The sequence below is a fragment of the Leuciscus leuciscus genome (assembly GCF_965113295.1).
Source record: "Leuciscus leuciscus genome assembly, chromosome: 1".
Classification (NCBI taxonomy): domain Eukaryota; kingdom Metazoa; phylum Chordata; class Actinopteri; order Cypriniformes; family Leuciscidae; genus Leuciscus; species Leuciscus leuciscus.
Genome location: NC_138725.1, coordinates 7173686 through 7198404, shown reverse-complemented (window position 1 = coordinate 7198404; position 24719 = coordinate 7173686). Strand labels below are relative to the sequence as shown.

The 24719-nt window shown below is 38.6% G+C and overlaps 1 protein-coding gene across 1 annotated transcript in view; it reads right to left on the bottom strand.

The window, feature by feature from the left end:
- The window catches only part of LOC309489522 (uncharacterized protein), a 101176-nt gene extending 76764 nt beyond the window's left edge, over nt 1-24412 (bottom strand). Inside the window, exons 1-2 of the mRNA XM_082158327.1 lie at nt 24268-24412; nt 23564-23878 (exon numbers count right to left, since the gene is read on the bottom strand). Coding sequence (XP_082014453.1) covers nt 23564-23878; nt 24268-24328 — 376 coding nt within the window. The 5' untranslated portion in view covers nt 24329-24412. The remainder of the gene's footprint in view (nt 1-23563; nt 23879-24267) is intronic.
- Nucleotides 24413-24719: the final 307 nt, after the last annotated feature.

Below are 24719 nucleotides of genomic sequence, written 5' to 3'. Positions count from 1 at the left end.
CATTTTGACTGGACCTTGGATTCTTGAGTACGGGTCACTTTCTTCTATCTGGATCAGGAAGATCCTGACTGGAGGAAAAAGGCAAAGAGGGTGAGCATTCTTTTCTGATAAGAAAATGTATGCACTGTGAGATTTGATTGATTAAAAAGCCTAGCCAAAGAGGCAGCTTACGACAGGGTTATTGTTGTATAGCAAACACGGTTCAAGGGTACCTAAACAGGTAGACTTATAATACGAAGGGGAGATCTATTATCTTTATAATATCTTATATTATCTTCATAATAGAATACAAATTTGTATAGACTGATCGCCTAACTCTTAATGACACGACTACAGGATAGGCTCTGAAGTTACCGCGGGATTATCAATATATCCTGGATAGGATGTAAGATAATTTGGAACGGTATTAATCGTGAAAATCATTACAATACACATGTATAAATAAATAAATAAATGAGTTCTTGGAAGTTTTGTTGTTTCATAATCGTGTAAGTGGGCAGTGCTTTTGTTGAACAGAGGGGAATGATGGAGTTATTTAGACTGGATAAAAGAGGGTGAAAGTGATTAATATGGACTGGACAGTGTAATGGCCGCCCAACAATACAATTTAAACAAACAAAACACTTTCTGAGACAAATTCAAGCCCGGACTCCCATGTGATAAGGCGGAGTCCTAACCGCTAGACTACAGTGATGCTTCGAGATACAGCCGCCCTCAGTCTTATGCTGATTCTCAGTCACAAAGCCTCCAGAAAAATATATATCTATACAAACAATCAATCAGTAATATTCGGGCGCCAGACAGGTATATTCCTGCCAAAGAGATATATTTTATCATCCCGGATAGCTAAATAAAAGCCACCCGTCACACACTACAAAGAGAGAATAAAGGAAAACAAAACCACAGCAGAAATTGATACGCAATTTTCTTTGTCTTTTAATGATGTATAGGTTTTGAATCTCTAAGAAACACAGGTAACACTTTATAATAACTGCATGCTATTAATCATTAGCTGAGCATTAGTAAACAGTTAATTCATCATTTATAAAGCATTAATAGACATTAATAAGCAGTTTATAAATACAGTTATAAATGCTTGTTCTTGATTTGATAAGCATATATATAGTGTATTTTAACAATTGTATTTTCATACTTTATTAATGGTATATGTATCATTTCTAAAAGAAGTATTGCATTATTTCCACACCAGTTGTTTAGGAGTTGTCAGTGGTTCATCAGATCTAAAGTTTAAGTAAATGATAAGTGTAGCACACGGCGGGTAGCACTCGTCTCAGTTACTAGCTCGCTATAAAAGCAAAACTATGGACCAGAATCAGAAGATTTGGATCGACTCACTGAAGCAAAAATTAGCAAAGATGATAGTAAGAAAAGAATAAAACCAATTAACCACTCAGACCACTGGAATGCAGCTAATTAATGAAAAGGTAAGTGTGTTTTTCTATTTGTTTGTTCTTTTGCATGAATTGTATCTTTTGAAATTGAAGAATTAAAGAAAAAATAAATAAAACAAAAAGATAACAGTAACACACAGTATTTCAAATAAATTATAAACACAGACACACAGAGTCAAAAATTTCCAATATACATTTTTTTTATTCAACCTCAAGTTTCTCAATTTCAAGTTCAATGTCTTGTTTTCAAATTCCAAAAAATTACTGAGTAGGAAAGTTGTTAAAAAAATTAACGCAGTTCAGACTATGAAGAGAAAAATAAAATAATTTTGTCAATTTTTTTGGTTTGTTTTGTGTTTTTATGAAATGTTGCCTAATTTTCAATGTCAATTTTCTTCACTTAAAACTTTAGATCCTTAGATAGTAGAACTTTAGATTAGAGGAATTTCTTTGGTTATTTTTTATATATTTTATGTACTTTTGTATTTTGTAATTCGCAATTAATCATTATTATTACCTTTGAGATGTCCTGTATATGTCAGTTGTTTCTGTTTGTAAAGCTTAATAAAGCTTAACCTTGAGCTTGACCTTGAGCTTGACCTTGACCTTGACACCGGGGGTTATTCTGCTGTATCTTACACAAGCGGCTCATTCTGCAGCGGAAACTGTGAACAAACATTACATTACCCATGAGCCTCTGCATTACTCATGAGCCTCTGCATTACCCATGAGCCTCTACATTACCCATGAGCCTCCACATTACCCATGAGCCTCTACATTACCCATGAGCCTCCGCATTACCCATGAGCCTCCGCATTACCCATGAGCCTCTACATTACCCATGAGCCTCTGCATTACTCATGAGCCTCTGCATTACCCATGAGCCTCTACATTACCCATGAGCCTCCACATTACCCATGAGCCTCCGCATTACCCATGAGCCTCTACATTACCCATGAGCCTCTGTCACCATTGTTACAGAGACACAGCTAGCACAGCTTGATTACTTTTATATTTCAGATTTTACATGTGGCATTACATTACACCTCAACTGTTACATAATTGTTATTATTTATTGCACATTTAATACATATTTATATTCACAAAGCAATATATTTCATATTCATTTGTATGCACAGACTTAATATTTAATCTCAAGTTTTATATCCCATTTTAAAACATTAAGTAATTTGTAAACTAACAGTGAATAAAAAAGGGAAACGGGTTTGACCCTAGCAAAGGCAGCGGATATCTGTCGTGCCAATGAAATAACACAAAGCCATGTTATGAAAGTGCTGCATGAAGAAGCAGAAGAGGCTGTGAACAAAATCACGAAAACAAAGTCAGCTGTCAGACAGGCGAATGTCAAGCACACGGGGACAGAGAAGGAAGAGTGCACGAGGTGTGGTGACGTACATGAGCCAAGGAAGTGTGCGGCTTATGGCAAAATGTGTAATGAGCGCTCGCAGAGGAACCATTTTAGCCACATGTGCAAAACACCACAACAAAAAGGCAAACCTACAGTAGAAGATTGTAGGAAAAAGTCCATGAGATTGAACAACAAGAAGATGCTGAATTGTTTATACATACCATCGAAATTGAACGAAGTGAGCAAACAGCTAGCAAATGGCTGACACAAATGAATACAGTCTCTACCATGGAAAGTGAAAACAAGAAATGGACTCAAGAATTCAGAATAAACAACTGCATACTTACCTTTAAGCTAGACACAGGAGCAGAGAGGAACGTGTTGTCCTTTAAAGACTTGGAGAAAACCTCTAACAAGAAAACACCTCTGAAGAGTCAAACTGCACGTTAGTTACATATTCTGGCCACACGATGGAGACAAAGGGTAAATAAGGCTTAAATGTGGTTACAAAGACAACTAGTTTGACCTAGAACTCCACATTGTAGAAGAGGATTCCCTAGCAATCCTAGGAAGAGAAGCAGCTCAAAACTCAGACTGATTAAAAGAGTGTACAAAGCAGAGAACAAAGACCAGACTGACATTCTGAGTGAATACCAAGATGTGTTTACTGGTTTAGGATGTGTACCAGGACTGCCCCACATACAGCTCAACCCAGATGTTGCTCCTGGGAAATCCTGGTAAACTTGAAAAACGCAATGTATGCAGTTCTGTCCTACCCAATCAGAAAACTCCTTTTCCTCTGTTTCCAGGTACAAAACGATGGGATGGCTCGCCAGTCCAAACCCAGGATAAGAGTCCACAGCCAGGACAGGAAAAAACCCGGCCTTGCAAAAACAAAGCCAAAACAATCATCAGTAACTCATTCAAATAAACAGTTTCTAATGACCAAAATTTCTTTTTCAATTATTTGGATATAGGCAACACATACATGCTAGTCACCATGTGCTTGATTAACACACTAGAGTCTGTGTACAGAGCTAGCAAAGCTAGCAGCGCATGGCACACACTTCACAACAGAACAAATATAATCTTTCAAACATTTAAACATAACTATATGCACTCACAGATTGTATTAGAAAACACTTAAAGCATTTTCAAAAACAAAATTGTATCACTCATCACTTTTTCAAATGTATTTTTCACATTAATAGTCCAAAAACAGTATCCACATTACCTAAATACATCTCTTATGAAGAAATTGGTACTCACCAAGGAGAAATATAAATCAGAGACAAAATAAAGTATTTTCTCAAAGAAACAGATTTAGTTCAGATCATGGGCACCTCAGCACCCCTAAAACTTGGAGTAAGAAATGTTGTTATTCTAAAAAATGTATTCGTCTTTGACAAGGTCAAATAATAATGTCCAAAACATACTCCGTAGTTTGCGGTTTAAAATGTATGTGTTATGGATGAAAATGAAAACATCCCCGCCAGAGAATGTCTAATATGGCGAGAAGTTTCACTCTCACTACACTTCCGGCTTCTGAACTGGTTGCAGTTCCACTCCGATTCCATATGAGGGCGCTCACAGGACGAGTGCAGAATGAATGGAGGTCAATGGCGGTATACCCCTCAAAATCCACTTTTCTCAGGATATAATTTTTTGTCTAGTAATTTGAATGTTGTATTCGAAAGGAGATGCAAAGAAATTACATATTGCTGGGTGTTAGATTTTTTAGAGTCACTTATTTGCTTTAAAAAAGTCTTTCAAAATGTCAATGACGTCAGAATACTGACGTCATTAGCAGAATGCTAGCGTGTTATGGGCAACAACAACTCAACCTGTAAGAAATAAAAACGACATAAGTACTCGTTCATTCAACTTTCGACCTAAAACCCATGTTGAACTTGCAAAATCTACAATCACATCTGAGATTTCTCAACGGCAATCGGGTGAAAGAGACAAATTTAGCCGTCTAGCCCCATTGACTCCCATTCATTTTGCACTCATGGCGAGCGCCCCCAGTGGAACTCTGGTGGTACTACAACCAAAATTCGGTACAATAGGGCTTAATAGGGAGTGGACAGGCTCTCCGTAGACGGGCTCTGTCCCCGCTTAGCAAATGGTGTCATCCTCTTCTCTTCTTCCTTTTCTCCGCTGAAGTCCATTGTGTGGAGAAAAATCCTGAAATGTTTTCCTCAAAAAACTTAATTTCTTTTCCACTGAAGAAAGAAAGACATGAACATCTTGGATGGCATTGGGGTGAGTAAATTATCAGGAAATTTTCATTTTGATGTGAACTAATCCTTTAAGTAATGGGGGAATGTAGTGTTAGTGTATTAGTCAGGAGATGGCGCTGTAGTCCACATGTTGTCACCTATAAAAGGTGTAGAGTAAGAGCTGAAGTGTGTTGTACATGCTGACCATTATGTAACATCTGGCACTGTTGGATTGCTTTAGGATTTTAATAAATCTTTAAGAACTGAGAACTTTCTTGGCCTCATGCTTACCAGGATTTAAACATTATAACACCAGCAATTGCTGGTATACTGGAAATCTCTGAACACATCTAGTGTGTGTAATCAGAAATGTCCTGTATGTGATCATCTCTGTGCATCTCAAGTGTATGGACGTGTACGGGATTTTCACACACAGGTTATACACATTAATTTTCACTGAAATTTCAAATATGCTAAAAGGAATTGGATTGGATGAAACCCTCCAATAGCGTGCCAGGTGGATAAGCCAGTTTGTGATTGGTCCCCGCAGATTTGTAACGGAAGCAGGATAGAAGAATGTACAGGTTTCCAGCCTGAGCTGGAAAAAATAAAAAAAATTAATAAAATGAAAATACTCACATATTACACATACACACCATTATAAACGAATTACTCATACTGGGCTTTAGCTCAAATTCTTCTAAAGCCCTTCTCTTTCAGCATAGACATTTAATAAACAACATATTGACTAAATGCAGTTTGTTTAAACCAGTATTTAACTCAATTTGACATTGATTAAAACACACACACACACACACACACACACACACACACACACCATGGGCGTAGGTTTAGGGGGGGACGCTAGGTACTAGTCCCAATCAATATTTTGAGATGACAAATTTGTCCCCACCAATATTTAGCAAGCTCCTTTGAACTGCTATTTGGATCTTTGCGCTGCTATTTGGATCGATTCCAACGGCCAAAACAACGACAGTACAAGAAACGCCGTAATTTGATTGGCGGCGGTGTATCTGACAGGCTACACGCGCGGGCCGGGACTACTTTTGTGCTTGCACTGGCAGCGAGCGGGTGGTGTGTGTGTGTGTGTGTGTGTGCGCGCGCGCGTCGACGACGCCGACGGTAAGTTACCAGGGCTGTCTCTCTGCCACATACAAAGGCCAGAGTAAAACATTGTAATATTCCGTTTTTTGCCACTTTTTGTACTTTGTAGATAGATCAGCTATGCCACCCAAGAAGAAGAAAGGTGACATACGAAGCTTTTTCATAAAGCAGAGTGTAAGTAGGCAAAATAACTAGCCACACAAATAAACTAGCAGTAGTAGTGACTGACCAGGCTTTCAAATGCAGATTCTACTGTGGAAAATAGTATTGATTGGTGATAGTATGTGTTACCATGTTGTTACAGTTAAACCTAGCAGCAGCAATCTTTCAACTAAGGTTAAGAGTATTGATTAGGCTGTGCAGCACTGATAGACTCATAGAAGTCACGCTATCATGATAGAATGCTACGTTAGCAAGTCACTGAATGTTAATTAGCTGACCTTAACTTAGAATCTTGCAGTCAACATAAACAGTGGATCTGAGACATTTTTCGTTTCTACATTCTATTTATGTAATGTATTTGTGAGTGAGTGTAGCCTAAGAATTTAATATTTAAGAATAGAATATATCAATAGAATTTGATATAGAATAGTAGATACAATTTTAGTATTAATGGAATACTGTAATCATGGATAATAATAATAATAGATAATAATAATGGATTTGTTGTGTTGGATGCATACTATGATACGTGTGTATTTTATTAATTTGTTCATTATTTAATTACATATAGAAAACTCATTCCAGGGGGAGGGGGAGGGGGATGTCCCCACCAAAGCTGAGGCCAAACCTACGCCCTTGACACACACACACACACACACACACACACACACACACACACACACACACACACACACACATGGATCCATTATACACAGCATGTTCTCAGTAACACAAGAGACCAATAGAGCGAGTGGGGGCCCCAGGCAAAGTTAATCAATGAGGTCCTTTTTTATGTTTTATGTAATATATACGATTTTATTGTAAATATATCTTTATACATTATATTATTATCCAAAATTCAAAAAGTAGTCAAAACAGAACATCTAACATTATGTGCTTATTATGTGCTTACAACATTATGTGCTTGAAATATCAAGATGCGCTATTTTTGAGACGCGCTCCAGTTCACGGAGACCATGAAAGCGCACCCTGATTGTTTTATTAATAGTTTTAAGATTCAGCTTGTGTCAAAATGATTGATGGCTTTTTAATTAATTATGATTGATGGGTTTGACCTTTTGACCTTAATCATTTCAACATTATACTTTTGAGTATACATTCATACATTGAGGTAGTGAAGAAAATTATAGACTGGCATAACATACATAAAGTAAAACAATAACGATATTTACAGACGGTCTAACCAGAATAGAAAATCGCGGCAGGCTATCATGTTTTGCTCTAGGTATAGCTGACCAGACTTTCAACTATTTCACCAATGTCAGTTTTTGCATTTTTTGACACCTGTGACACACAGAGATATGTTACAAATGTACACATACAGAGTATTTCGGTGACTCCGAACTCGTCACTACATACACGCAACACATCCAGAACTTTTCTGAGGATTCGATCGGCTCTTTGCCGTTAAAAAGCATGGAGGTCACATCTGTCCATGAATTTGTCAGACCTCTTACGACATCCGTTTCATTTTTGAGATTTGTTACATGTTTGATATCCTGCGCACAATCGTTTTTCATATCACACGCAGCATCCATGATCCTGTGCATCAAGCCAACCATCTGGCCTCTAAAATGATCTTTAAACATACAGTCTAACGTAGCTCTTAAACGACACTCTTTGCCCGTGGCGCACTCACACCCCCCCGGCTGCTTGTGCACAGCATCGCCAGAACTCAACGGCAGTCGCTCTCCATCAGGTTTTGCATCGCCATTTCAGAAGTTTTTAGATTTTTAGGGTCTTTAACAAAAAGAGCCTCCAAAATCGTGGAGGTCAGAGGTCATGCTTCCTGCTACAGTATCATCAGCTCTCCCCAAAGTCTATTAAAGCATATACATCTTTCGATGCCTATAACTGTACTAAATGGTCACGTACAAGACTTGTGTGGTAGCCTACGATCCGCAGTTCTGCCTAGCTATAAGAACTGAGAACTTTCTTGGCCTCATGCTTACCAGGATTTAAACATTACAACATCAGCAATTGCTGGTATACTGGAAATCTCTGAACACATCTAGTGTGTGTAATCAGAAATGTCCTGTATCTGATCATCTCTGTGCATCTCAAGTGTATGGACATGTACAGGGTTTTCACACACCTTAAGTTTCACTGAAATTTCCAATATCCTAAAAGTCCCAAAGTAAAAGTATGGGGTTAGGATTGTTGCATTATTCCAAATAAATAGATTGAGATTCACAAACAAATGTAAAGAGATTCACAAACAAATGATAAAATTTACAAATAAATATAAGAGTTTCACAAAAATGGATAAAACTCACAAGTAAATAAAATGAGATTTACAAATGAATAAAAAAAATTAAACAAATGTGTTTTGTCACAAACACAACTCTGCCTGGCATTTATTTGTGAACCGCTATCTGTGCATCTGTAAATCGCTGCACGCATCTGTGGATTTTGAAACACTTCTAGCGTCAACATGCAGAAAAAGCCACAGATAAGTGGACTCCACCCACCGTTTACTCAAGCCAATCAGATAACAGCTACATTGCTGACGGCAGCTTTAAATGATAAATCTTATTGCATATGCATTAAACACTTTATGAACCCAACAAAATACAATAACCCACATATTTCAGAAATAAGACAGAATAAGTGACTGATAATGACTAATATTGGCTGATATTGATCACGTCATTACACATGTAAAGCAACACTTCACTGTGGCATCGTGTCTCTATACAGAAACTCTAGAAGGATTTAATCACTCAGTTGATCAGAACAGAGGAAGTTAATAACCACAGGAGGAGCTGATGATGGTTAAAGGAGGAGCTGTAACTATATGTGGCCCGGTATGTGAGTTAGTGACAACACCAGACACAGGATGAAAAATCTATGAGGGGATTTTATATTCCAGACTGCACTTGAAACAGCGCAGCCACACAGGCTAATCTGAGGTACAGAAAGGCCCCGAATCCCCTGCTGCATTTCATTATATAGTCAGGACCTCTTTCACTTGGAAACATCTTTTAACAATGGAAATTTGCATTCAGAGGTTACACCTTTTGGGGGGGGTGTGACCATGTGTCTAGAGACCACCTTCCTTTGTGTGCCAGTTATCGCTAAACTCTTAAAAATCTTATTGCCTTTTGTTTTACTTATTTGGAAATCAGATATTTGTACCAGTCGCACTGAGACATTTCAAATGATACCAAACATGAAAAATACTCTGTGTTAATCACATTATACTATACATTTTCTTGGGTGAATTCAGATGATCTGAGCATGAGAGAGAGGGTGTCAAGATTCATGTCTGTGTTCCCCTGTCTCATCCTATGTTTAGCAGTTCCCTGTTATGTTGATTAGTCTCCACAGGTGTTTCTCATTAGCCACGCCCCCTTGTTATCTTGTTTAGCTTGTTAGTCTCTGTATTTAAACCCTGTGTCTTGTTTCAGTGTTTGTGGGTTCTTGTCTTTGTGATGTTGGTTGTGCTGTTCCCTATGTCTGAGTTTTTAAGTCTGTCTAGTCTTCAGTTTATTTAATAAAAGTACTACTGCTGCATTTGGATCCTGCTTCCTTCTATGTTCCAGCCTGCCACGTAACAGAGGGGGTGAGGGGAGAGGGAAGAAGATGTAGATTAGGATGACTCGGAGGTGAGACTTTAGTCTCGATAGTGCACGAGAGCTAGTTCAAATTTTAATTTCCAGAGAGGTCCTTTTGTCCTCTCAGGGTCTAATCGCTCCTCAACCAGACTGTCCGGCATCTCCTAATTTCTCAATTCTTACATGTTCTAAATATTTTTTTTCCCTTTTTTTTATATAACAAAAAGAACCGAAAAGAATACTGTTAAAGTACCGGTTCGATAAGGAGTATCGGTAAGAGTAGTAATACCATTAAAACCTTAACGATACCCATCCATTGCAAACACTGTGGGCCGTTTTGCTTGTTTAAACTGCAAGTAGATTGCTTAAAATAAATGTAAACCTCTGTTTTTTTTTTCAGTTATATTGCTACTTGCTTTGACTTGACCAAAACCTCTTAAGTGTCTTTTAAAAGAAACCATGGCTAGGACTGTAGTCTAAAGCATTCATGAGCTGCAATCATTCAAGCTTGTGTAATCTTCCAGTGTTTGCTCATAAATAGGGATGACAGGTAAGAGTCTAGTTCATTGCTCTCTTATTTCTAGATTTGTATTTTGTCTAATTCTTGTGTGATTCTGTTTATCCAGATTTGTTAGCGGTTGTTTATGTTCATCATTCATTGACTTCATACTTAACGTTGAGCATTATTCATATTATAAGCTCTTTGTAAATTGCTGCAAGCATCTGTGGATTTTGAAACACTTCTAGCGTCAACATGCAGAAAAAGCCACAGATAAGTGGACTCCACCCACCGTTTACTCAAGCCAATCAGATAACAGCTACATTGCTCCAGAATAAGCAGAGAAAACTAAGGGGGGAAATATACTAAACAATAGCAAGGATCCTCTAGCGGGAAGAACAAAACACCACTAAAATAGACAGATTAGACTGACACGACTGACAGAACGGTCAGAGAAGAAACTTGACTGAGAGAAGTGAAGAGAGAATGATCAGTCCCAGCAGACACAGATCACACTTATCAGACATCTTCTGTTTCTGTCAGTCTTCCTCTTCATTATATATAGTTACAGCTCCTCCTTTAAACATCATCAGCTCCTCCTGTGGTTATTAACTTCCTCTGTTCTGATCAACTGAGTGATTAAATCCTGCTAGAGTTGCTGTATAGAGACACGATGCCACAGTGAAGTGTTGCTTTACATGCGTATTGTGAACCGCACTATCTCAACACACATCTGCTCTGAACACAGTTTATAAGATATTCTTTTGCACACGAGAGCATTACTGTTAGTCTCCCTTCCTTATTTTAGCAGTTTCCTGAATTATAAAACAGATTTTAAAAGTATTGTAAAATAATTATTAGCATCAGCTTGGTAAAATAAACCTGCATTTGCACATGAGTGTCTGTAAAGCAGATATTAACTATCTTCAGGGAGTTTCTACACATGGATTATAACGTTCTGCTTTACTCTCTCCAGCCTTGAGAAATATATCAGATTCAGACTCCTTTATCAACACTACAAATGCTCTGGAAGATCTGGGATGTATTTGTCAAGCACCACTGATTTAACTTCCGCCTCCCTGAACTTCTGGACCACTTTGCTAAAACACTTGAACGAGTCGTTTTCGACCAACTATCTACATTTCTCACACAGAACATCCTCCTGGACAACAACCAGTCTGGCTTCAGAAGCGCCACTAAACTGAGACGGCCCTGCTCTCGGTTATTGAAGCTCTGAGACTGGCAAGAGGAGCCTCCGAATCCTCAGTTCTCCTCTTGCTGGATCTGTCTGCTGCTTACAGTTAACCACCAAGAAGAGCATCTCAGGAACAGTGCTTCAAGTCTGACCTCTCAGTGGGTCCTTCAGGGTGTTGTGAGGTGTTTAAGACCCAATATCTAGCTCTCGGTTATTGAAGCGGCTTCTCAACTACAACTCGCTTCAGTGGACTTACAGATACATTACCAGCTCATGAAGGGGAATTAACATATTCCTAACAAACATCTCAGGAAAGGAGACTTATTAAACACAACTGCAGAGGTTTATTTAGAAAATTATAGCAATCATTCAAAATGAAAAAAGATGCTAAAAACAGGAATGAACAGACAAGATCCAAGAATCCTCAAATCAGCTCCATCACACAGAACAGAGAGAGATTATACAGTCTGAGTCTGTCCATTACTGTATTAATATTATATTTAAAGCAGTTTACATATGAAGCGCAAGAGAATGACTTTCAACACTGTAGGCAAATATATCCATAAAATCCATATAAATGAAAATAAATCTGGCTTTTTATATGTAAAAAACTACAAGTCACTATAAGTTTTTTCTCTGTTTTCTGAGAAGAAGAAAATAAAACAATGAACAATCCTCTGTAAGTTTCTGCTATTGTAAATATTGCTGCAGATTGGCTCTAAACTCATCAGTATTTTATTGTAATATTGTGGGCATCTCTATTTCCTCTGGGTTCTTCGAGTCCTTCCTCCCTGCAAAATAAAAGCATTGACTGACCTCTCGTATGTGTTTTTATCATGATTGCAGATTGTTCCAGATCAGATGAGTGTGAATCATCAGATTGTGTGCGGCTCAAAACTCACCAGCTCTTCTTGCACAGATGATCTGAAGAAGAATCACAGTAGGAGCAGCAAACACTGCCATCTCAACAATAATCACAATCACTGCAGGAAACATGAGAGGAAGAAGAGAAACTGTACATGACTGAAGTCAAGGGTATTCAACTATCAACAGTTATTGATGAAGCATTTACAGACTGACTGATAGTTTAATGTTATAAAGCTGTCAGTATAAATGAACGTGTCGTACCTCTGTATAATGATACAGCAGTCACACTGACTTCAGTTTCTGATGCTGTATCAGCTGGATCTGTGGATCACGTCTGTTAGTTCAGTTCAACACATAATGCCACATATACACAACATCATCATCACATAATACTGGAGCTTCACATCACAGAAATGATGAATATGTGCACGAGTCTGTCATCTATTATCTTCTTACTTCACTCTCAAGCTGTCAGGAGGAGAATGGCAGTAGTTGAGAAGAGACTGTACTGTATTACTGTATAACTGTATTAATGTGTTACTGTATAATTTATTCCTGGTTTATATGAGAGTGAAACACAGTTGAGCTTCTGCAAATAAACCTTCAGCTTGAATGAAGGACATGAGCCTTATAATTCCTAAAGCCGACCTCCTACATGGGTCATACTAGGCTTTGATACACTCGTCTGATTTATGCAATATATCATGTATGACCCATGTAGGAGGCTAATATTGGGAATTATAAGAATTGTAACAACTGAGACCAAATCAGACACATTTATTTGGCATATGTACCATAAAATCTTCACACTCCACTCTGGAATCCCATCTTCCCCCAAACAGGGCAAGAAGGTCTTCTAGTTGTCATGACCATGTGACCACATGCAAGAGAGAGACCATGGAAAGACAGAAACAATCTGCAAAACCGACTCTCCTGCATTCATATATTGATGAACTGACTAACGTGAAATGAACATGCATTCCAGAACATTTTGTGAATGATTTACTGTCGTGTGTTGTGTCTTTTAATACTATTATCTGTTGATACTATGTATTTTATTATACCACCAATGGTCAATGTAATCTTACCTGTAGCATGTCTCCTATCTAATTAATCCTCATTTAATGACTTACACTTTGATGTACATCACCTTCTCTTAGAATGCAGTGTGGATTTGTTATATCTATCTGAGTATTAATGAACAGAAAAGATTACTTGAGACAGCATCATAAATCTTTCCCACAAAGGAAACTCCCGCCAGAAATTCCCCCTTTCTGATTGGTTTAAGACCTGGGGGGAGGGGGGGACTTTTCTTCAATACAGAAAACGACTGCAACTTGCACCATGACTTTTGACACCCACGGACTCATCAACGAATTCAATTAGTGCTGGGCAGTGTACCGGTTCATACCGAATACCGGTGTTTATTTTTGTTATGATATGAATTTTTAATATACCGCAATACCGGTGTATGTCGCTTTAATAACGATCGGAACGCGGCGCTGCGCGGCAGTCTGTTAGAGAGGGTCCTTTTTCACGCGGCGTGGGTGTTTTTACATGAATGTATCTGAAGTGAACTGACGGTCTTTAGAAAAGTTTTTTTGTTATTACGATTGAATCTTTCTTTATCTTCCCTGATAAAGCAGCGTTTATGAGCGTTGCTGCTTTGTGTACAGCCGTTACTGGGGAAACCACTTTGTGTACAGCCGTTACCGGGGAAACCACTATTTCGGCCGCTCCTAAAGCGCGTCCTGCTGGCACCTCTTTGTAAACAGCCTTGCAAACCTGTATTAATACTAGTGTGGATTTTTTCTATAATATTCACTCATGACAATAAAATAGGGCATTATAAGTCAATCTACTGCAGTATTTCCTCTCTCACTCAGTGGAAAATGTGGTTAACACCCAGTCATGCTAAAAAAAAAAAAAAAAAACGTCATTTACCGTGAAACCGGTATAATTTAGAAAAATACCATGATGTGGATTTTTGGTCATACCGCCCAGCACTAAATTCAATTTTCAACCACTTCAAGAATTGTCCACGATTGCAACTGACCATGCAAGTATCAATTTAATGAGGTGCTCTGAAAATGATCAGCTGATGGTTCTTTTCATACTGAAATCGATCTTTTCCATAGTTCTATTACCTGCTTCCGGTTCCATAACACTCACCAACTTACCTATGCATGTATGTATGGATGAATGTATGTATGTTTGTTTGTTTGTTTAGTTTAGTTATGTTTGTGATTTAGTTAATAAAACTTGTGCACAATTATGCATTTGGTTTCTGATCCTCTTTTTGCATACAAAGTCCCTTTTACGATCTTGATCTTGTTACATGCTCTAAGCGCTGTACAGACTAAGGAATAATTATTTTTCAGTGACCATGAAAGATACACTTTTCTTAGAATAAATGAATTGAAGACTCAAATTTCATCATTTACTGTTGTTTTTAGTATTATTATTACTTTTTATTAATATTCATAATCAGTAGTATTATGTATCTCTTTTATACTCTTTATATACATTCATAATTATTTGTACTCATTGTATTTTGTGAATATGTGGGAGAGACTTTGGGAGACTTTGGACTTGAGTGTGTGCTGCTGCTGGACTGAAATGTATATGCATAGCATAAGGGGAATACATTCCAACGTTAATGGAAACCATATGTTTTTCTGCTGAATGTATGTGTTCCTATGGTGATGTAGTTTTTTTCCTTGGTCAGGGATATAAAAACCAAGCCCTGTTTGTCCGAAAATCAGGAAGAGACGGAAATGTAAAGAAGGTGACTGAGAAGCTGAATTAGACCTTAGCTTGGTCCATTGTCTCTTCCTCCTATGTTTTATAACCCAATTAAATAAGAGATCTCTTTGCAAAATCACTGGTGTCTGTTTCCATGAAATTAAACAACAGGGGAAAGCAAGATTTTTAAATCAACAATTTGGCGTCACGAAGAACAAGATAGTATATCCAGAAATAATGTTTCAAGGTAAGACTTTTTCCTTTATATAAAAGTTCTAAGTCTGCCTGATGATTAGAGACAATGACTGTAACTGCTAAAAAGAACTGTGTTGTTTAAGGAGCCTGTGGTTTTGCCAAAGAATATAAAACATAGTATAATAAAAAAATAAAATAATTCAATTTAATTTGGCTTATTTAAGTTCTCTGAAAAGTAAACCTCTAAAGTTATTTGATATGCTGGGATTGAGAAGGATCTTTTTTAGAAAAAAGACCATCTAGTCAAAAATTTGGGAGAATTAGCTGTAAGACAGTAAAACTATTATTTGCTGGTTGTCACTGATTGGTGGTTGGATAATATGGCGAGACTGTTTAAAACGATGGCAGAGTAATCTCTAAAATATATCCAACACACGGAAGATTCGTACTCGAGGCGAGGAGGTGAAACACAAGCAAAGCTCGATTGACATGAGTGGTTAAAGTGTGGCGAGTCTGTTTAAAACGATGGCAGGTAAAACTCTAAAGCACGTTAATACACTGGAGTAATACGAGTTAAAATAGTTAGGATCGCGTGCATTCCAACTTTGACCGTAAAGCTGTTCAAATATTTTGAGGATACTGATCAGAGTAAGCTTAAAGAAAGAAAAAAAAGGAAAAAGAAAACAAGAAATTAATCTGAGAGAAAATCCACAAATATTTAAAAAAAATAATAAAAAAAATTGTTTTGAGTTAACTGGAACCTAAACAAAATACTGAAAAACATTGAAGTTAACTTTTCTATAAAATTTTCTTTTGTTCTGTAAAGGGAGAAAGAGTGAGGCAGCCCCTCCCTTCAGAATTTGCTCCATACCTTCATGCACACACATACTGTAGTTTGGAGAAGGGAGAGAGAGAGAGAGAAGGGTAGCCTCTGACACACACACACACATACATACATGCACATATGCATACACACACATACATAGGCTTGCAGTTCTGAGCGCACACACATAATATACAGAGAGAGCGAGAGAGAAGCAGAGTACCATAGCCCCACCCTTAGAGAAACACACTCACAGACACACACATCCCTGCTGTTCTGAGCAGCACAAAGTAACTTTGCAAGATGGCAGAAAGTGACTGTAACAGCAGAACAATTTCGGCTTGGTACCTTGAAAGAAAGAACAAGAAACAAGCTAAGCTTTTGAAAAAAGGACTTGACATAAATGCAAATATGGATGCACAGTTACACTGGTTCGAGTCTCAAAAAGACAAGATAAAATCACAAGCATTTCCAATACTGGCAGCTCATTGGATTGTAAAGCAAGGTGGAATTTGTTGTGATATAAATGGCGGTCCAGTTCCACTTGCTGAAGCAATGAAGCCTCAAATTGAAGCATTTAATAAGTTGAACAAAATCATGTCTATTAAATGTTCAGATGGAGAAAATACAACCAATGATGATTCGTTTGATCCAGATTGGACAAATATAATAACTGAAGCGGAAAGAAAATATTCACAACTACCAGTGAAATCCGCAACCACAGTAACGCCTCCTCCTTATAAACCAATCTATCCAGCTTTGCCTGAACAATATACAAGTTCATCTAAACCTGTGACACAGTCTCAACCTTCGAGATCAAATGGAGGTCCAGTTGACAAGATGTACATTGCATCTGCACAAGCAGCTCCAGTAATAACAAGATCTAAATCAGCCCAGCCAAACAGAGACATGTTGCAATGTACACCAGCTCGTAATTATGGATCTGACTGGGATGATGAGACAAGAGATGACGACATGATCACAGTTGACAAGATCGGTCCTGAATTTTCTTCACCTGTTATTAAAAGGGAAGACTTACAATCTGAAATGATGACAGAAGAGAGACCATTCACACCAGGAGAACGTCAAGCCATTCTCACAGCCTTGCCTCCTCTGAAGAGACAAGATCCAAACACGGAGTTTTGGCGAGAATTAGACTCTCTGGTTGAAGCACATCAAATGACATTAAAAGACATACACACCATTGTGAAAGCTAAAATCCCAAGAGACAGATGGGAACGCTTGCCAGCTTCGATAACCACAGCCCAATGGATAAATTTGTGGGTTGATGACCAGGGGCGACCCCTGGGTCTTTGGCAAGCATTAGATGTGTTTCGAAAAGAAATCCAAGAAATCTTGGGCAGTGGAAAAATTCCTTTCACATTAGTGACATTGATTAAGCAAAAAGATGATGAATCTCCAGATGAATATGCTCTGCGTAAGTGGAATGCTTACGAGAGATGGGCTCTCTGTGCTAAGAAACAACCTGACAGAGATGATGTACAGTTCACTGACACACTTGTGGATGGACTTAGTACAAAATACCAACAAGCCTTATCACTTGGAGTCAATCCAGGTGAGACATATGATCAGATTTTACAATGGGCTGGGCGCTTAGAGATGGCTACGAGATCAAACAAGGAAGAAGGAAACAAGCCAAATCGAAGAGGAGTGGTAACAGCTCAATACAACATGGACACAAAGAAGAGGATGATTTTCTGCACCAACTGTGGAAAGCGTGGCCACTCAATAAAAGATTGTTGGGCTAAAGGAGGTGGAGCAGAAGGTCAAGGTCCATCATTTAAACAAGTCAGTGCGAAAAAAAATGATGAAACCTCTCAAGGGAAGATGTGGACTGAAGCGCAAGTCCGTCAGCTCATAGAGGGAATTATGCATCCGCAATAGGAATTAGCGGCCCCCTGTATTAGTAAGAAAAGAGACAATCGCCTTTTCGTCAATGCATTGATAGGGGGCCACCCATGTGACATTTTGGTTGACACAGGAGCAGCGATTTCGATAACAGATCTGAACCTACCTACAACAGATGAAACTATGGAAGTTGAAGGAGTTGGAGGAGGTATCACTAAATTTTGCAAAAGTATACAAGTTCCTTTGCAAATACATGAAGATGAAGTCTTATGGACATCTTTCTGGGTAGGGCCGAATTCACAAGGAAGCCTTATTGGCATGGACATTCTTCCACTGTTGAACATGATCATATTTACCGACAGTCGTCAAATCGCTACAACAGCTGGAATAATACCACACGAAGATCGCACATGTAATCTAACGTCTGTTGGTACAGCAAAACCAATTATCAGAGATTGGGGAAAAGATGGTGTGTGGGGACTTCTGTGCAGTTTATATCCAGATGTTTGGGCTAAACACAAATTGGATTGCGGTAAAGCCAACATTGACCCTGTTGTTATTGAGGGACCGATACATGCCCCTCATAAACAATACCCTATCCGACCTGAAGCAAGACAAGCTGTGGAAGAGATAGTGGCAGACTTGGAAGCTGAAGGAATCATCAGACAATCTTCATCAACCACTAATAGTCCTGTATGGCCTGTCAAGAAATCGGATAACTCATGGAGATTAACCATCGATTACACAAGACTTAACAGTGTAACACCAAAACCGCATCCTTTTGTGGCCAATCCAGCCACCATTCTGAATGATATTCCAGGAAACGCAAGAATTTTCACAGTATTAGATGTACTGTCGGCTTTCTGGTCTATACCTATTGACGAAAGATCTCAAGAGAAATTGGCCTTCACAGTGGGGGCAAAACAGTTTGTCTGGAACCGACTCCCACAAGGGCTAAATTTATCTCCTGTGGTATTCCATAGAACTTTGGATCAGTTCTTAACGGAGCGAAAAGCTGAAATTGAGAGTTCAGGGAGTGTTTGCATCCAATATGTTGATGACTTGTTGATTGCAAGCCCAGATGAAAACAGCCATATATTTGCTCTGAATGTTGTCCTACAAGCCCTTAGGAAAGGAGGATTCAAAGTCAACCCCGACAAAGCACAGTTGGCCAAAACCAAGGTTATCTACTTGGGCCAAGAAATATCTGTCGAGGGAAGGAGAATGACAACAGAGCGTGTAGAGGCATTACGGAAACTCCCAAAACCTCTAACAGTTACAGGAATACGGAAGGTGATGGGACTTTTCAACTACTGTCGCCAGTATATACCTGATTTTGCCAGCATCACTAGTCCTCTCATCGACTTGTACAAGGGAGGAAAGCCTGGAGTGGAGCAGATAACCTGGACACCAGAAGCTGAGGAAGCATTTATATCTATGAAAGAGAAACTGACATCAGCCCCAGCCTTGGGACTTCCCGATGGACGATTGCCATTCCATTTGTGGACCAGGGTGGGAAATGAGACCTACTCAGCAGTACTGTGTCAAAAACCAGGTGATCGATACAGACCAGTTGGATACTTTTCCACAAAGATTCCTGTCACAATGATTGGTCAACCACGATGTATACAAGCTCTCGATGGTGCCACATGGGCAGTGGATGCTGTGGAAAATTTGATAGGAGCACAAACTATCATACTTCACACTCCACACAGTATAGTGACGTTGTTGAACAACACAAACATCAAGACCATAACTGACGCAAGAAGAGCAAAATGGGAAGCAACTTTGTTGAACAAGGATTTGAGAGTTGAAATAATCAGAGACACATCCCTTAACCCTGCAACAATGATGCTAGAACCACATGAGGGAACACCACATGAGTGTGAAAAACAAGTAGAAGAGGAAAGCCATGGTCCTGTTAATCCAATCCCTCTTGAAAATCCAGATAAGGAGTTATGGGTTGATGGATCCAGTTATTACGTTGATGGAAAACGACATACTGGATGGGCTGTAGTGGAAGCTGATGGAACTGTTGTGAAGAAAGGAGCTCTTCCTGGGCAATTTTCAGCACAAGTAGCTGAGCTCACGGCACTTACGGAAGCTTTTGAACTATCAGAAGGAGATCGAGTCAACATCTACACAGATAGTCGTTATGCTTTTGGCGTGGTCCATGACTATCTTGCTCTGTGGAAAAGACGTGGACTTATCACTAGTAGCGGGAGCGAAATACAACACGCTTCCATAATTCGTCGCTTGATTGCAGCATGTCACTTACCAAGAGAAGCAGCCGTGATCAAAGTAAAATCACATCAATCAGACAAGTCCAAAGAAAGTCAAGGAAACGCGGCAGCAGATGCAGCAGCTAGAGAAGCAGCTTTACTACCTCTTACTCCTGTTACCATGGTACAGGAAAACAGCAAAGATAATCCTGAGCATCATCTTCTGTCATATCAAATAGAGACAGATGAAGAGAAAGAACAATGGATAAAAGCAGGAGCAAAAGAGGATGATCAAGGCATCTGGAGAATTCCAACCGGACAAGTGGTGATGCCGATTGGAACAAGAAGAGAACTAATGCAGCTGTATCATGGAAAAGTGCATGCTGGAGCAAAAGCAATGAAAGCTCAAATCAGTGAGACGTGGTGGTGGCCACGAATGATGAGAGACATTGATGATTACTGTAGAAGATGCTTAATTTGCATGAAAGCAAATGTGGGAAAATCTGTAAAGGTGCGAATGTCACATGCACCCAGACCAACGGGTCCATGGACACACCTCCAAATCGATTTCACAGGACCTTTATCACCCAGTGAAGGGTACCAATACATTCTAGTAATCATGGACAGATTTACTAGGTGGGTGGAAGCATTCCCTACGAGAACTTGCACAGCTGAAGCGGCAGCACGAGTAATGGTGGAAGAAGTTTTTCCTCGCTGGGGTCTTCCATATGAAGTTGATTCTGACAATGGAACTCACTTCACTGGAAAACTGATGAAGGAAGCAATGAAATTGATGGGGATCAAACAGAAGTTTCACATTCCGTACCATCCGGAAAGCTCAGGCATGGTAGAACGAATGAACAGATCGTTGAAAACCGCTCTTACCAAAGCCATTCTGCAAACTGGCCAAGGTTGGCATAAGTTATTACCTGCTATTCTGTGGAACTTGAGAGCAACTCCAAACAGAGTAACAGGACTAACTCCTTTTGAACTGATGACTGGAAGAGCAATGGTCCTACCTCCTGATGCTCCGCCACCTGCGGGAACGGGAGGAGATTCTACTTTGTTCCAAGAGAAGTTACGACATTATCTCACAATGCTGGACAAAGCTACCAAAGACAATAATAAGAAAGTGCGAGAAGCTCAACAGCAATGGGATGAAAAACATACCACTACTGATATTCCACACATTCCTGAGTTAGGCAGTTTTGTTATGGTCAAACGCATTGCTAGGAAAGGTTTAGAGCCTAGATGGGAGGGACCATATGAGATACTCTTAACAACCGATACAAGTGTTTGCCTTAAAGGGAAGGGTGTAGGAACAGATAGATGGTATCATTGGTCACAAGTTAAACCTTGCTTAGTGAATGAACAAAATGATAATGACGGCTTATGGCCTGATACTGAGCACTGTTCATCCATTAGCTTTAAAGATTGGGAATAAAGAAGTGATGTTTAATTATTTCTCTGCTTCCATTTCAGGAATCAAGTCCATTGACATTGATTAGAGATGGTTGTAAGTTATTCTCAATACGAGACATATTGATAGATCCAAGAATGGGAAATTCTGTGTGAAATAAGAGATTTTACACATTCTACACTACATACAAAACACAACCTCACAAACAATGAACACCCGCCTATTGATTTTCAACCCCGAGGGATAGAATCCTTTAAGATCAACGTTTATTTTAGTTTGTTGTTTTGGCCAGGAACTTGAGGAGTTAAGTAATTAACGAGTCAAGGCACTGGCGGAAGAATTATTAGCTTTTCTTTTCTTAGATGATTGGGGTTCATTTTTAAATGCTTACACATAGATGTTAAATTAACACATAGTACGGGGACATAACATGGTTGGGGTTCTTTGTTATTTTGTTTTTCTTCTTTTCTTTTTCTATTCTTCTGTCTTCTATTCTATTTCTTGGTCTGCTTTTCCTCCTCACTATCACTTCTATAGGGTCGCAACCTGGGAATGATGGTGGAACTGACGGCCGTAGTTCCAGTGGAGGGACTGAAGACTCAAATTTCATCATTTACTGTTGTTTTTAGTATTATTATTACTTTTTATTAATATTCATAATCAGTAGTATTATGTATCTCTTTTATACTCTTTATATACATTCATAATTATTTGTACTCATTGTATTTTGTGAATATGTGGGAGAGACTTTGGGAGACTTTGGACTTGAGTGTGTGCTGCTGCTGGACTGAAATGTATATGCATAGCATAAGGGGAATACATTCCAACGTTAATGGAAACCATATGTTTTTCTGCTGAATGTATGTGTTCCTATGGTGATGTAGTTTTTTTCCTTGGTCAGGGATATAAAAACCAAGCCCTGTTTGTCCGAAAATCAGGAAGAGACGGAAATGTAAAGAAGGTGACTGAGAAGCTGAATTAGACCTTAGCTTGGTCCATTGTCTCTTCCTCCTATGTTTTATAACCCAATTAAATAAGAGATCTCTTTGCAAAATCACTGGTGTCTGTTTCCATGAAATTAAACAACAGGGGAAAGCAAGATTTTTAAATCAACAGAATAATCAAAGAGGAACTGATTAATTGATTGTAATATTAATTTGGCTTACCTCAAAGTTAATCTAATTAACTGACCCAAATATTCATAATTTATCATAATTGGTAATTATGGATTATTATTAATATTTCCCCTTTGAGCTAATATCATTACAGGATTGTTATGCAGTTTATGACTTTGACCACTAATATTTTACAACTCCAAAACGTATGAAGCCATCAGAAAGAGTAGAGCCAATCTGTGGAAGTTTTCACAAATCTGTCAGAAAAGAGTGTTTTCTCACCTGAATACTTGACAGTGTATCTGACTGAGGTCTCGAGTTGATTTCTGAGAGTAAGCTGACATCTCCACTCTCTGTTGTCATCTTCATTCAGGAGTGTTGTAGTCAGAGTGATGATACAGCGATCTTGATCTGGAGCTGATGATGATAATATCTGATATCTGGAGTCTGTCTTCAGATCAACACCAGCCTGATTCACCCACAACAGCTCAACTCCCTCAGAACTGACCCGATCATTACAGGAACGTCCATCATATGAATACAACTGACAGAAGAGAGTCACAGAGCGGCCTGGACTGATCTCAGTCTGTGAGGATGAAGATGATGAAGGTGATGATGATGATGATGATGATGATGGAGACACTGAAACTGAACACAAGACACAAATCACAGACTCTTCAATCATCATCTGAGTTTAAAGGGAGAATCTGCCCTTTTTAAATTGACCACATAATCATAAACTTACCATGAAGAACATGCAGAAAAATATCAGCATCAGGTCCTTGTGGTCTATAATTCACATATTGTCTGCATCTGTAAAATCCATAATCTTCTAATGTGACGTTCTTGATGTTCAGAGAGCAGTCAGACTCCAGACTCAGTCTCTCATGTCTCTCTGTGTCTTTATTCTTTATCCCTCCAATAATCAGTTTAACTTCTTCTGGATGACTGAATCTGTTATAGTAGGCCCATGTAGTTGATTTGCAGCCAGAAAGAGCTTTATTACAGGACAGAGAGACATTTTCACCAGAACTGATGAACACATCCTCTCCACTGGTTCCTGAAACACAGTATATCTCAGTGATCATTATGATATATATTAATAAATGAAACATAAAACACACCAGCATAAAAAGCAGAAGTTTTAAATCATAGTATTTTTCCTGACTTAAAGCAAACAACACACTCTCCAGAATAAACTATTAGTCTTTATCAGAGAGCTGTTCAAATCACTGACACACTCTTAATATGAAGATAATTCTTCATCATCAGATGTTTGAGTGACACTATGTCCAGTATCAGGAATAATACAGTATGATCTGTGTGTATCAATACACAACTCTGAGATCACAACGTGAATGTGTGCAAGAATAAACTGAGCATGTTCAAATGAACTCTTTCCAGACTAATTCCACTAAATGTCTTTAGAGAAAATACAGATTTCTTTACCTGTGAGAAGTGAAGAGAGAATGATCAGTCCCAGCAGACACAGATCACACTTATCAGCCATTTTCTGTTTCTGTCAGTCTTCCTCTTCATTAGATATAGTTACAGCTCCTCCTTTAAACATCATCATCTCCTCCTGTGGTTATTAACTTCCTCTCGTCTGACAGCCTGAGAGATGAAACTCTGATAAGTGTTGCTTCACTAGAATTCAAGTGGAATTCAATACAAATGTATTTTTCATTATTGCTCATATAGCAAGTGCTCAATTCTACACCAGCTCGAAATAACGCGGAAAAACTGTCCAAATAAAGACACACTTAGAAGAGGGCAAGAGGCGCGAGTTCCCATTCAAATCTTTTTTTTATTTTTATTAAAGCTAAAATAGTTGGACAACAATCATTTAAAACTGGAAGTGAACAATCAAATCAGTTATTGGTTGAATGAAACAGAAAACA